The sequence below is a fragment of the Ambystoma mexicanum genome, chromosome 11 (assembly GCF_040938575.1).
Source record: "Ambystoma mexicanum isolate Mex_15411 chromosome 11, UKY_AmexF1_1, whole genome shotgun sequence".
Taxonomy (NCBI): Eukaryota; Metazoa; Chordata; class Amphibia; order Caudata; family Ambystomatidae; genus Ambystoma; species Ambystoma mexicanum.
Window position 1 is genome coordinate 865,870,359 of NC_090934.1, and position 15,081 is coordinate 865,885,439.

Below are 15,081 nucleotides of genomic sequence, written 5' to 3' on the forward strand. Positions count from 1 at the left end.
CGGTCATAGTAATCACGCACCACCACAACTTGCAATACCTAAAGTCAGCCATGGACCAGTCATCACGACAACTCCGCTGGGCCCTGTTTTTGCAGAGTTCGACTATGTAATCACATATCGACCAGGGGCTCTTAATGGCAAGGCCGACGCCCTCTCTCGTATGGTTGAAGGAGAAGAAGCGTACACACACCAGGCCCGGTAGCTATCATTCCGGAGGAAAAGATCCTTGGCGTACTCAAAACAACAACATCTTCCTTGACAGACTTGCAAACTAAGGTACAACAACATCCGGACAAGGGAGCACAGCAAGCATGGGCATCAAGGAGTAGTCAACACACAATCTCAGACGGTCTCCCATACTTCCAGGGACGTCTGTACCTCCCAAGTAAGGAACTACAAGACCAGGTCGTCACCAGCTACTGCGACTCCCTGATAGAAGGGCCCCCGGGGATTGCTAAAACACTAGCCAAAGTCAAAAGGAATTACTGGTGGCCAACCTAGCGAAAGGACGTGATTCATTTGTATCATCATGTAGAATCTGTGCTCAAAATAAATCTCTGAACCAAAAACCTGCAGGTCTGCTGCGCCCCTTGTCAGTGCCTCCCACACCGTGGCACACACTGTCACTTGACTTCATCACGGACCTTCCCCCCTGCAATGGTTACACCACCATCCTGGTAGTGTTGGACTTGTTTTTGAAAATGGCCCACTTTATCCCACTGAAGGGTCTGCCAACCGTACTCACTGTAGAAAAGACCTTTCTGGAACAAATCGTCTGATTACATGTATTCCCTTCAATGTTGATTTCAGATCGGGGCAACCAGTTAATTTCAAATTTTTTGAGAAAAAGGTGTGAACTCCCTCAAATCGACGTTCGACTGTCCACTAGTCATCATCCTCAGACCGATGGTCAGACAGAATGAACAAACCAAACATTGTAACAATATCTGCGATGCATGCTACACCAGACGGAGAGCAATTGGAAGGACGTATTTTGGATAGTAGAATATGCGTACAACAACTCAATCCATACCAGTATCGGACAGGGTCCATTCTACATTGCATATGGACGGCATCCACACACCTCCACCTTTGATCCACCCGAGATATTGGAAATGCCAGCAGTGACAACCTTACACACCACAATCGCCCATGTCCTTAAGGAAGCAGCTGAACATCTAGCCAGGGCTAAGGAGAGGCATAAGAAATGTTCAGACCAGCACCGGAAAAAGGCCCCTGCGTACCAAGTCGGAAACACCGTATGGTTGATGTCCAGGCATATTAATGTGAAAGGACCCCGAACTTTCCACCCCAGATACCTCAGTCCATACGTCATTGAGGCAGTTATCAATCTCGTTAAAATGAAACTGACCTTCCCCCGAACATGCGAATTCACCCAGAGTTCCATGTCTCCCTCCTAAAGTCTGTGCAACCCGGGACTCAGATCAAGACACCCCAGCCCCCGTAATTGTCGATGGTGAGCAAGGTGGTAAAAAACAAGCTATTTTACCTCGTAGATTGGAAAAGGTACGGGCCTTAGGACAGGACATGGGAACCTAGCGACCACGTCCATGCTCCACTACTAGTCAAGAGCTACCACCGCAGTAACCCAAACAAACCCGGACCGAGGAAGGACTTATCCTTGAGAGGGGCTTTGGGGGGGGGGGAGTACAGTCACGGTCGGCTGTCCAGGAATACACAGGCATAGTCCCCCAGTACAGTGGTAGGGGTATTGGCACCATTTCAGGGACATACCAGCATCTGCAAAAGACCAAGAAGAGCCACCCGGGCCTCTGGAACCAGGCTCATAAGGGATGAGAAGCACAAGGCCAGACCCTGGCAACTTCCTGGTGTCCCAACATGGCAGGTGGTGAGTCAAAACCCCTTTCTGCTGCATGCAGACTAGTGATTGGGGATGGCTGGGTTGATCGGACGTGGCTGGCTATATAAGCCACGCCCCATCCTGAGACCGTGCTTTGCGTTACTCTGCTCTAGGAAGCGTGACGCTCACTGGTGCAGCCCCTGTTAACCTCTTCAGACCAGACCGTGACTTCAGTTACCCTTACCTGTGAGCCCTCTCTCACGTATACCAGCTCCTGTCAGCCACGGGGAGGTGATCAGTGGCCCTAGTGATACTCACCCAGTGATACTGTTTGGCTTCCTGGTCTGACAGAGTCATCCTGCCACGATCCTGCTCAGCTTCCGTCATCGCGGCTCCAGCCGATGCCTGCAATGAAATAAGAACAATAAAGTAAGAACAGAGAAAGAAGCCGCGCACGCAAGAAAGTGGCAGATATGGAACAAAGACATGCATGCAAGAGAAAGGCTGTGCAGCACGAGGAAAGGCAGTAAGTCAAGACACAGAGCACGCAAAGGAAAAACCGTACATGCAAGAGCAAGAAAAGGACAAACAGCGGTCGCAAGGGGAAAGCAGCGCATGTCATGACCCACAGGACGCACCCCTTTTGGTCTTCCTGGTCCTTATCTCAACGGGCCTTGCAGTCCCTGACACTCGCAACATGGCCGTCCAGCGTGACACGCCTTCCGCGGTCTATACGTTGGACATAACGTATTCTACTAATAGACCGCACCCCCGCGGCTCCACGCGTCTCAATGCTATTGCCAAGGAGCGATCAGACGTGTGCTCCGTAGTTCGCAGTATTGCTTTCCTGGTTCCTAGCTTTTCTACTTCCATTCCTTGCCCCTTTCCTTTTTCCTCTTGCTTCCTGGACTCGTATGCCATCAGCACGTCTTCTTCGTTTCCCGGATCCCCGAATTGCTGCATCCCGGAATCTTAAACGCACGCTGGAGTCGGAAGAGACTCGCTCAGCCTTATTCAAGTCCAGGTCTGTCCGCAAGAAGACACCGCCCACAGAGTCCAGCAAGGAACGGTCTCAGGTGAGAAGGGGGGAACTCCGTGACAGTTTGAGACGTCTACCGACCGCACTTGAAGTCGACATGGAAGCGGCCGTCCAGGACCTGATGCGAGGTATGCAAGAATTAACCACAGAGGTGCAGAATTTAAAGGCGGAAAACGCTGCTCTCAAGCAATTAGATCTATCCCGTGATTCAGCCGCAAAAGAAAGTGTGTTAGTGGGCGGCATTGTTGACAAATACGATGGGTTGGCAAAAACCCTTCATGGATTCCTGGATTCATGTTTGGTACACTTTACATTTAAGCCCTATCACTTTTCCACTCCCAGGGCTAAGGTGGGGTTCATAATCTTTCACCTTTCCGGAAATGCTTTAACTTGGGCTACACCCCTAGTTAACTCCGGCGATGCTCTCCTAGATGACTACGATGGTTTCATACGGGCCCTAAAGACCATGTTTGATTGCCCAGAGCAGGTCTTCAGTGCCCAGGAACGCCTCTTAGACTTTCAGCAGGGATCCCAGGATGTGCTCACGTATGTAACTTGCTTCAAGCAATTGGTCAAGGAAGCTGATCGGTCTCCGGAGGCAAGTTTTACCCTTTTCAGGAGACAACTAAATGAGGAGATTAAAGATGAGTTAGCCAGAGTGGCCCGACCAAACTCATTCCAGGCTCTTATGGACCTTGCCATGCAAATAGACTTTCGCTTCCAGGAAAGGAAGGCAGAGAAGAAAAAATCTAGGGGAAACCCTCCGAAGGTGCCCTTTGAGAGTACCTCCAAATCTGACACAAACCCTGGATCAGTCACCGAACCAGAACCCATGCAGATAGGAGCCTTCCGTGGACCCATATCCCGGCAAGAAAGGATGAGAAGGATTAATACGGGGTTGTGCATGTATTGTGCCTCAGACAAACACTTGGTTAGAGAATGCCCTCTGGCCCCTCCTCGGCATTCGGGAAACGCCAACTCCCGATCCTAGATGGAGCAGGGCTTCGGGAGAGAGATGTTTGCTCCACATCAATTCCATCCTTGAACTCTCCTGGACAAAACAATCTAGTGATACTACAGGCCTTCCTATCAACCTCCGGGAATAAGACCTATCCTGTTTTGGCCTTGGTAGACTGCGGGGCTATGGGAATATTCATTGATCAAGATTGGGTTTTTAGTCACGACATCCCATATGAAACACAAAGCATCATGCAGCCGGTGGAAGCGATCGATGGAAGGCCCCTCACTTCGGGGCCCATAAGCCTGCAGACCAAAGAGATCCAGCTTTCAATTAACCACCACCAAGAGCGGATTCGAATCGACATTATTAAGTCAGCTCATTACCCCATGGCACTGGGCATGCCCTGGTTACAGAAACACAACCCGTATATCAATTGGACAGCAGGATGACTATTCCTCGGCTCAGAGTTTTGTATGTCTCACTGTCTAATCCTGGATCCCTCCTTGACCCCCTCCAAAGAACCACCAATAGACCATCAAGCACCTCTCATGGTTTCCAATATCATGCAGGCTCCTAAGGCCTATCAGGGATTTGTTGATGTGTTCTCAACTTCCATAGTCCAAGCCTTACCCCCTCACAGGCCTGAAGACTGCAGCATAGACACGGATCCCTCAGCAGTGATTCCTTTTGGCAGGATGTTCATCCTTTCCGAACCTGAGTAAAAGGCCCTCCAAGAATACTTGGATACCAACCTTGAGAATGGCACCATAAGACCTTCAAAATCTCCAGCCGGAGCTTCATTCTTCTTTGTTCCTAAGAAGGATACTAAGGAACTCAGACCCTGCCTCGATTATCGTGGATTAAATCAATGCACCCTCAAGGACCGGTACCCTTTACCCTTAATCTCAGATATCCTGGAAGCGGTCAGAGGCGCTGTGATTTTCACGAAACTGGACCTCTGGGGTGCCTATCATTTGATTCGTATCCGGGAAGGAGACGAATGGAAAACAGCATTCAGAAAACCCTTTGGTCACTTCGAATATCTGGTCATGCCCTTTAAATTAGCTAATGCCCCAGCAGTCTTTCAACGTTTTATGGACAGGGTGTTCTCTGACATGCTATTCCTCTTCGTCATTGTCTACCTGGATGACATTTTGATCTACTCCAAGGACCTTCTAAAGCATGAAGAGCACGTAAAGGCAGTACTACAACGACTCTGTGAACATAAACTCTTGGCCAAACCCGAGAAATGTCTGTTTCACGTTGCTTCTGTTCATTACCTAGGATTTATCCTTACTCCAGAGGGAATTGGCATGGACCCTTCAAAGGTAAAGGCTATATTATCTTGGCCTGCTCCCACGTCCGTGAAACAAGTTCAATCCTTCCTGGGGCTTGCCAATTTCTACCGGAAGTTTATACCAACCTTCTCTGAGAGTGTTCAACCGATTGTTGCTCTCCTGAAGAAAGATACCCCCTTTGTCTGGTCTATTCCGCAAGATAAGGCATTCCAACTCTTGAAGACAAGATTTACTGAAGCTCCCATTCTGGCCCAACCTGACATTGATCGACCATTCCTTGTGGAAACGGATGCCTCTAACTACACCATTGGAGCGGTGTTGAAGCAAGAATTTGAGGATAAACTAGAACAAACCATTGCTTACCTTTCACGAACCCTGACTCCCAGTGAGACACACTACTCCGTCCTGGAAAAAGAACTTTTAGCCATCCGCCAAGCCTTCACTGAGTGGCGACATCTACTCCTGGGAGCAAGATACCCAGTCCAGGTCGGCACGGACCACCGAAATCTTCAAATTCTACAGTCATTAGAGTGTCGGAACAGTCGTCAGGCTCGTTGGGCCTTCTTCTTTGCCCAGTACCAGTTCCACATCACTCATGTTCCTGGATCACAAAACTTGATTGCTGACGCCTTATCTCGACGGCCTGACTATGAAACTACCGAAGATAAGGCCTATCCTAGGATGTTTCCCCCACACGATTTTTCTAGCCCAAGCAGTCAACCTCCTGGAAGAAATCCGAGTACAAACTCAATCCTCTGAACTCTGGAAGAATATTTCAAGAAAGAATCAGTGGAACCTGAGAGTCAATGAAGGATATTTGTTCAAGGACAACGCTCTGCTCATTCCTACACAAAAATTACAACAAAGAATAATAAACCTCTGTCATGATACCCTTCATTCCGGACATCGTGGCATCACCAACACCCTCCACCTCATACAAAGACAATTTTGGTGGCCTAAAATGAAGACTGACGTACAACTATACGTCCAAGCCTGTGCAATCTGTAGTCAGAATAAACATGACAACAAGAGGCTGGCGGGTCTTCTGCTACAACCCGCACTGCCAACAAGGCCATAGGAATTTATCGTTACAGACTTCATTGTGGAATTACCGCCTTCCCGAGGGTACACCACCATCAAGGTCACCATTGACTTGTTCACTCATATGGCTCATTTCACACCCCTCAATAAGCTACTATCCTCATCTGAACTGGCTGGAATCTTCCTGGAGCACATATTCCACCTTCATAGACTTCCTTCCAAGATAATTTCCGATCAAGGACCTCAATACGTCTCACAATTCTGGAAACACCTCTGTCAAATATTAGTAATCCAACGTGCTCTTTCATCAGGTTATCACCCTCAAACTAACGGGGCCACAGAACATGCTAATCAAACTCTGGAACAATATCTTCGAGGTTTTGCAACTAAGGTTCAGGATGACTGGTCGCTCCTGATACCCGTGGCTGAATTCGCCTATAACAATTCTGATCATTCAGCAGTTAAGACCAGTCCCTTTTATTGCAGCCAAGTATTCCATCCATCAGTTCTGCCCTCTGTTCTTCCACAACCCACACCGGTACCTACTGTCGACTCCTGGATTGAAACACTCATCAACATACATAAGGAGACCAAAGAGCACTTAGAGAAGGCCAGAACACAGACCAAGAGATATGCGAATTCCAAAAGAAGACCGGGGCCTTCTTATTCAGTTGGAGATCAAGTCTGGTTGTCCTCGAAATTACTACCCCGACATCTACGGCCAAACAAATTGGCCCCCCAGAATTATGGTCCATTTTCCATCAAGGAAATTATAAACCCAGTCTCATTCTGGCTCAAGCTAACAGAATCCTGGAAAAAGATTCACCCAGTTTTTTCACACCTCCTTATTAAAACCTTATATTCAATCCTCTCGGAAATCCTGCAGACCCACTCCTGTGGTGGTGGACAATGAACTGGAATATGAAGTGTCCCGGATATGCGACTCCAGGTATAAACGGGGTCAGCTTCAATACCTGGTTGAATGGAAAGGATATCCCTCCAGTGAAAGAACTTGGGAACCACTTTCTAATCTGAATACCCCTCGACTGCTCAGAAGATACCACCTCATACACCCAGGCAAACCTGGAGGAACAGGTTTTTTTGGTGTATCGTCATGTCTTCTCCTTATGACATCACTTTGCACCTATCAGATTTCCTTTTCAGCTCTTCGACATTCAGCGGTGTCTGCAACCTGCCTGCTACCACTTCAGTTCGAGGGTGCATTCGTTACGGTTGTCTGAGTGCATAATGTCTCTCATTCACTCACTGCGGTATTGGAACTATAGCTGGTGTCATGGACAGTGTCTTGTTCTTCATCCAGTATGTCGGAGGCATTGTATTGTATTTGGTTATTTATATAGCGCTCTTTCCCCATTTATATGGCCTCAATGCGCTTTGTGGTTGGAATGCCCTCAGTGACCACAGTCAATGTGGTGGAGGTTCTAAGAGTTTAGTTTTAGAGATGCTTGCATGCATTTTCACCGGCATAGGACTTAGATGGCTGGCTAGGCTCCACTAAGCAGCCCAAGGTCAGGTACGTGGGTGGGTGCTGTTGGTTGTTTGGGATCAAGTGCTATTGTTGAAGATTCGATGTGTGCCCAGCTATACCGAATTTTCTTTTTGTTGGTAGTCGCTGTATGCCAGTGGCAGAGGTGTTAAGGTACGTCAGGTGTTTCAGTGTGGACTGTTATGTGCGCTGCTAGACTGTATTGGCATAGCCATAGCTGCATTCTATGGTGCATGGATGTTGGGCCGTGCCTATGGCCTGTGTCCACAGACGTGGTGTAAGGTATACCGTGGTGTAAGGTATACGTACCATATGCTTTAATGCATTTCGGGGGCAGTGTCCTTTGTCTGGTGTGGGCGGCCTGGTCTCTTTATTCGTGGTCTCTCTGGAGTGATAGTCTGAACGGCGAGGGTGAGGGAGGTTTATTGCGGTGTGCCTCAGCTAATGCTGCAGGCTTCCTGGGTGTATTTGTCAGGTAGGGGTGTTGCTGTGCATGGGGTGGAAATTTGTCAAGGTGAGCTGATGCAAATGCTGATGTTATCCGTGCCGTGGTTGGGGGAGGAGTAAGGTTTATTGTGTTGTGCCACAGTGAATGCTGCTGGCTTCCATGCACTATTTATTGGGTAGGAGTGTTGTTGTGCATGGGGCGATAGTTTGTCAAGGTGAGCCGCTGTGAATGCTGCCGGCATCTGTGCTGTAATTGTTGTATAGGAATGTTGGGTTCAGCAGTGTAGTTTAGAGAAGGGGAGGAGTTCAAGAGGATGTTGGGAAGGGCCAGGTTTTTAGGGCCTTTCTGAATTTCAAGTGATTTTCAGTGTTTGAATGTGTAGGGGTAGGGAGTCCCAGATAGTCCGCGCTTGGACGGAGAATGTGGATCCACCCAGCCCGGAGGAGTTGTAAGGTGGGATCACTAGGCAATATGCTGTGCAAGATCTGAGATTCCTTGAGGGCTGGTAGGGCAGGATTTTGTCTTGCAGGAATTCCGGGCCTGTGTTGTGAATGGCACGGTGTGAGAGGAACATGGCTTTAAAAGGTAGTGCTTCGACCAATTGGGAGTCAGTTTGTGTAGGGCTGATGTGTTCTCTGGTGGGTAGGTCAACGAGCAGGCATGCTGCCGCGTTTTGTATTCTTTGAAGTTTCTTTAGTTGAAACGCTGCAGCGCCTAGGTAGAGGCAGTTTGCATACTCTAGGCGGGACAGGATGATGGAGTTGATGGCCGAGAAGCGGTGCGGATAGGTGAGGTAAGGGAAAATACGACTAAGAATCCGTAGGTGGAAGAAACAGGTTTTAGATACGGGGGTGGTGTATTGGGTGAGGGATAGGTCAGTGTCCAATGTGCATCCAAAGTTTTTTACCACATTTGAAGTTGCTTGCGCTGGTCCTAGGGATTGAGGCCACGGGATTGGTTGGAGAAGGAGGGCTGTTTTCCCACAGACTAAGATTTCAGTTTCCCCAGGGTTGAGGATGAGGTGGTTGGTCCTCTTCCAGTGGTCAATATCCGAGAGGCATGAGGCCAGATCTGGACTGCCGGAGCCTTGAGATTTTGGAATTTTAAGGGTGATCTGGGTGTCATCTGTGTAGTAGTAGCATGTAACATTGTATGAGTGGATAATTGCTGTCAGGGGTTTAGGTAAAATTTGAAAATTAGGGGAGCTAGGGATGCTCCTTGTGGGACACACTTTCTTACTGGTCGTGAGGTGGATGTGAACTGGTCGAGGTGCATGATTTGTGAGCAGTTAGCGACGAAAGAGGAGATCCAGGAAAGGGCTCTCTTTCTGATTCATAGTGTTTGTATCCAGTATAGTAGGATAGTGTGAACGATGGTATCGAAGACTGCGAGAGGTCCAGTAGGATGAGTACAGCGCAGCCTTCTGCATCGGCTGTTCTTTTTAAGTGGTCCCAGATGGAGACTAGGGAGGATTCTGTTCCCCTCAGTGGCCTGGAGCCCGTTGTGCAGGGTCTAGGAGGTTGTTTGCTTCTGGGAAAAGGCCAAGATGCTTGCATGCTGTGCAGTCCATGAGTTTGGTGATGAAGCGTGTGTTGGAGATTGGCCGGTAGTTCTGGGGGAGGAGTGGGTCGAGTGTCGGTTTTCTGAGGATGGGTTTGATGTAGGAGGTTTTTAGGGTTTCCAGGAAGGATCCTGATGTGAGTGAGTGGTTGAGGATTGAGCGTGTGATACATCCTGCACAGGTGGAGGCTAGGATGTTTTTGCGGGGTGTGGATGGGCAGGGGTCCTCGGGGGAGCCTGAAGGGCGGCTGGCTACCTGCTACGAGCGATTGTAACTCCTGGTGTGAAATAGGAGAGAAAGAGTCAACGTTTTGTATGGGGGAGGTTTTGAGGAAGTTCAGTCTGTGGGCGGGTGGGGGGAGGAGGCATGTGTTCCAATTTAGAGATGATGGTGGAGTGTCTGTCATTGGCGACATTGTGGAGGTGCAGTGATAAGGTGTCACATAGGGCTTGGGAGACTGGTTGGGGGTGGTTAGAGCATGCCAGGTATTTGAATTTGGATATGATTCCATGTAGCTCCTTGCTCAGGTTTCGAGCATTTAGGATTCTGTTCCCATAGAATGTTTTCTTGCTTTTCCCGATTTCCAGTCTGTATGTTCTGGTTGTTCTTGCTAGAGTGGTTTTGTTCTGGGCTGTGTGGTCGGTTCTCTAGGTCTGTTCCAGATGGTGCCTGGGGTTTTTTGTGATTTGAGTTTGGCAGTGAACCACCTGGGTGTTGGTCCCGATCTCTGAGAGGTCAGTTTAGTTGGAGTGAGAGGTGTGAGGATGTTGGTAAGCCAGAGGTTGAAGGTTTTGATCGCTGAAGGTCCTTCCTGGAAGGAAAGTGTATTGAGAGAGTTCAGTACTGAGTGTGCTAGATATGGGGAGATTACCACTTTATTCTATAGTGGAATGAGAGGGGAGGTGATTTTTGGTGGTCGAGTCTGTCCTTGACCGCCAGTGGCTGTGCTCAGTGGTATGGAGAAGAAAATCGCTGAGTGATCAGTCCATGATAGAGGGTGGGGGCTGGGTAGACATGTCTGTAGTCCTGAAGATCGCATCATATATATGTTTACTTTGCTTCTCATATTCTCATATCGTTTTGATGCATCATCGTGTCTTCTCCTTATGACATCACTTTGCACCTATCAGATTTCCTTTACAGCTCTTCGATATTCAACGGTGTCTGCAACTCTCCTGCTACCACTTCAGTTTGAGGGTACATTCGGTATGGTTGTCTGAGTGCATAATGTCTCTCATACACTCAATGCAGTATTTGAACTATACCTGGTGTCATGGAAGTGTCTTGTTGTTCTTCATCCAGTATGTCGGAGGCATTGTATTGTATTGCATTCGGTTATTTATATAGCGCTCTTTCCCCATTTGTATGGCCTCAATGCGCTTTGTGGTTGGACTGCCCTCGGTGACCGCAGTCAATGTGGTGGAAGTTCTAAGAGTTTAGTTTAAGAGATGCTTGCGTGCATTTTCGCCGGCATCAGACTTAGGTGGCCGGATAGGCTCCTGGGTGGCGCGGGTATGTGACCTCCCGTGTGCGTCGATGTGGAGATGTATTGTGTCAGGTTGAGTGATTCTTGATTGTCTATGAGTGATCGGGTCATAGGGTTTGGTGGTGAGTCGAACCATATGTTGAAATCCCCTAGGATGGTAAGTGTTGGATGTAGGATGTGTTTGGTGGCTAGTGCTTCACCAAGTGTATCTGCAAAGTTTTTGTTGTAGCTGGGGGGTCTGTAGATGGGTAGGAAGCTGTGCGAGGTGGAAGATGAGAGTTGCAGTTTTACCATAAGGGATTCGTAGTCTGTGGTGTTGGTTAAGGTGTCCTTAATTACTAGTGGGAATTGGTGTTTGTCTAGTATCGCAAGCCCTCTCCCCTCGCAATCTTTTCCGGACTGCAATGTTCTAGACGGGTGAGAAAGCCTTGTTCGCAATGGGCTCGTAGTCGTCAGACAACCAGGTTTCAGTGATGAAAAGGGGTGATGAAGGGGCGGGTTCTATCAATGCCATATACGCCTGTTTCTCTACATTACTGCTGCATTTTTACCGCTCCGCCCAGCCGGTGATGAGGCCCATTGGGCCTCATGGCAAGTTAGGCGTATCCCGGCGGTAAATCTGCTGGGATACCGCCCAACACAAATCGCGTTACTGCAACTCAGTCTGGCACTATTAGATCCAGATCCCGAGTTGCATTAAGGCTGTAAATCCCCATTTTGTATAGAGTCCATAGGACTCTATGGGGCATTTTCGGCACATTTACTGCGGCACAAATTGCGCTGCAGTAAATGTGCAAAATAGGTGGCAAGTCGATAGATTTACCTCCACCTCAAAGCTGGAGGGAAATCTCCCAACTTTCCGCCCAATTGGTAATGCGGCAGTAATAGTGTTACCGCTTCATTTTTATTGCTCTGCCCAACTTGTGATGAGGCCCAATGTCTGCAAACCCGATTCTTTACAGTCAAGTGTATATTCATCATAAGAGTTTGGTGGTTTGTATGGCTAGTGGTCCTGGTCTGTGTGAACCCCTCTTTTTTCCACCCGAGCTTCTTTGGTATTGTCCAGCACCCATTCCAACTGAGTAGCTACAGTGGTCAAACAGAGTCCATTGTAAAAAGCACATTTATCACCATGGTCTATTCATTGTCGTGCAGAGCTGTAGCATCCATTTTAAAGATGCTTTGGTTCAGAGGCTATAGCGAGAGGCTCGCATCTGTCCTGAGCCTAGTGCAGGAGGACATGCCAGTAAGGCCTATTTGATGCCTACGTATGTTGGCCTAAGCAGTTAGGTGCAGTGTCCAGGGCAGACACGACTGGGTACTAGATGGCTCACAGTGACTTCTAGCGGGTGGGTGTTGGCTGCCCCAGGGGTTGAGAAGGTTATGTGTCCTACACTTTCTGGGGGTGGGGGGTAAGGGCATGTAGCTATTGCCTAGATTCTTTAATCCTTTGTTCATGGAAAGGTTGGGGTGACTAATGCAGAAAAGCAGGCCACAGCGAGGGGTCCTGTACTCCCTAGGAGAGTTTGGTTAGACTGCCAGGTGATGTTAGATGCATTTACATGTGCCTCCAGTGCGTACTTTATCCCCTCTTGTGCACTGATTTCAGGAGGACACAGCGGCGTTCAGACACCTAGGTGCTCTCCTGCGCTACTGCCTCATGCTGAAGGGGGATGATAAAGACACAACTGTGGAGTTCCACAGGTAAGTATGTCATCTTATGTAATACTGGACCCCTCCTTCTGCATAGACACTCTAGCCACAACTCATGGCCTGTGATGATCTCGAATGCATGTTTTTTCAAGATAAAGGGTTTAGTGTTATTTATAATGGGTTTTAAAGGGTACAAAATTGAGGGTTGGGGGGGGGGCCCAATTTTTTTAAAAAAAGGAAAAAACATGCATGAGATAGTAATATTTTCGATGCATTTTTTTAGATGGAATGGTCATTCGATGGTAAATATTCGATGGAATGACCATAAACCAGTTTCCTCTACTGAGTGAAAAGGGTTTTTCAATCTATGTGACTTTTAACCATCCAATATTCTAGTGTGTGCTTTGTGGTCCACCCGCCCTTGTAGTGAGAGACCCTATCACTCTCGCATCACAGACTGAGTTCCTCCTTCATCTCCTTTCTTTTCAACTCTCATGCAACAAGCTCATCCATACCCTATAAGGGCTTCATCTTCTGGGACAAAATGAGGACTGCACTATTCATGCCACCCAAACAACCACAGTGTGGAACCCCCCCCCCCCCCCCCCCCTTCCCATACGTTGAGGAAAGGCTTCCAGCTCTGTGCCTTTTCTGTAGCTATACAGATCACCTTGCCTCTGCATTTATTGTCTCCTTTCTGTCCATTCAGTCACACAGTGAACCTCCTGGGAAACCTGCCATTCAGGTGCCTGGATGTCCTGCTGTCCCCAAAGGTGAGACCGGGCTGCATCGAGTACATGGGGGTTAACCTGGATGCACCCAGCATGCTGCTGGACTTCCTGGAGCAGAGTCTGGATAGGGTGAGTGAGCCTCATTACTGTGCAACGTGCATGGAAAATAAGCGTCAGGGCACTAAAGATGTAAAGGCAATGGCCAGGGAGACACAAACCCAACACACAAAAGACCCCTTGCCCCAGTAGGCAATTCAGGGTTGAATAAAAGTGCAATAGAAGATATCAAGTCACACTTTAGGCAAACAGCTACTGCAAGCTAAGATGATCAAGGTAGTTTCCTTAAGCGAACATAATGAACGTAGCAATTTTAGCAGCCTTGATAAGACATTCCAGAATGCAACATTTCCAAAGGGCTTTGCTGTTTCACACTGAGATGTGTTCGGGGTTTAGGGAGGCATAAGCCCTCATTTGAGCTTCAGGTCTCGTGTGAGCAGGTTGTTGCAGGTAAGGAAGGACTAGGATCTAAAGTTCACGTTGGACAGGTTTGAGCATTACGCTTTGCAGAAGAAAGAGCTATAGCCAGGCTGTCTGAGTTTTTAGAAAATGTGGGGTTTGAAAGAGAATGAATCCAAGTGAACTTGCACTTGCATAGATATGAGGGAGTGAATCAGTGCAGCTCAATGCCACAGGGGCAGCACGGGGATCTGGATTTGTGTGCAGCTTTTAGGGATTGGAAATTCATCAAAATCATTTTGAGGTAAGCTTGGACAAAGTTGGGATCAACGTAAAGATTTGATGAGGGGGAACTAAAAACAGATTCTGGGTATTAGGCATCACCCACTATGAAGGAGCTTCCACTGAGGAGCTATTATATAGTGTGCCAGAAATCTAAATTCCACAGGAGATGAAAACTACATTGTATTGTGCATTATATATATATATAGATTACCTTTTATGGCTCAAATGTCCTCTAGATGTGTCCCAGTGCTCCTTTATACGCATTCCAAAACACACACAATTAATGCCAAATAAGTATTAGTATGGCAGCAGTTAGCCTGGGGAGTCAGAAGTAGCTCCTGGTAACTGCTGGCAACATGCTAACCAGCCTATTCTAGGCTACAAGGAGAGCAAAATGTATACAAACATGTTGAATCCCCATCACTGTGAGGCCAAAAACCATGGGATTTTTAAAATCAAATGTTTGCACTTATTCTCGCAAAAATAGATAGGTTGTGAAGTAGAGGTATTAATTAGGAGTAAGGGGTTGAGAGAGGGTCTTGGGGGATCTCCCCCTCCATTTATTTGCGAGAAAAAGTGTAAAATGTAGAGAGAGAGAAAAAACGATATTTTGGGCATTCACAGTGATTTTTGTGCAGTAATCACACAGATCCAGCAATTTTGATTCCCGTGAATAGCAAGGCAGTCTATGATTCGATAGATGAGGCCAAGACATGATTGTGGAGGTGTTGAGGCAGAGTTTAGCATCATTAGCTTACTAATGGACTTTGATACTGCGTGTTACTAGTCGCCA

General features: G+C 47.8%; 1 protein-coding gene across 1 annotated transcript in view; it reads left to right on the plus strand.

Moving 5' to 3' along the window:
* The window catches only part of RIC8A (RIC8 guanine nucleotide exchange factor A), a 170,844-nt gene that overhangs the window by 97,514 nt on the left and 58,249 nt on the right, over positions 1 to 15,081 (plus strand). The window contains exons 4-5 of the mRNA XM_069623908.1: positions 12,773 to 12,867; positions 13,526 to 13,676. Of these exons, the coding sequence (XP_069480009.1) occupies positions 12,773 to 12,867; positions 13,526 to 13,676 (246 nt within the window). The remainder of the gene's footprint in view (positions 1 to 12,772; positions 12,868 to 13,525; positions 13,677 to 15,081) is intronic.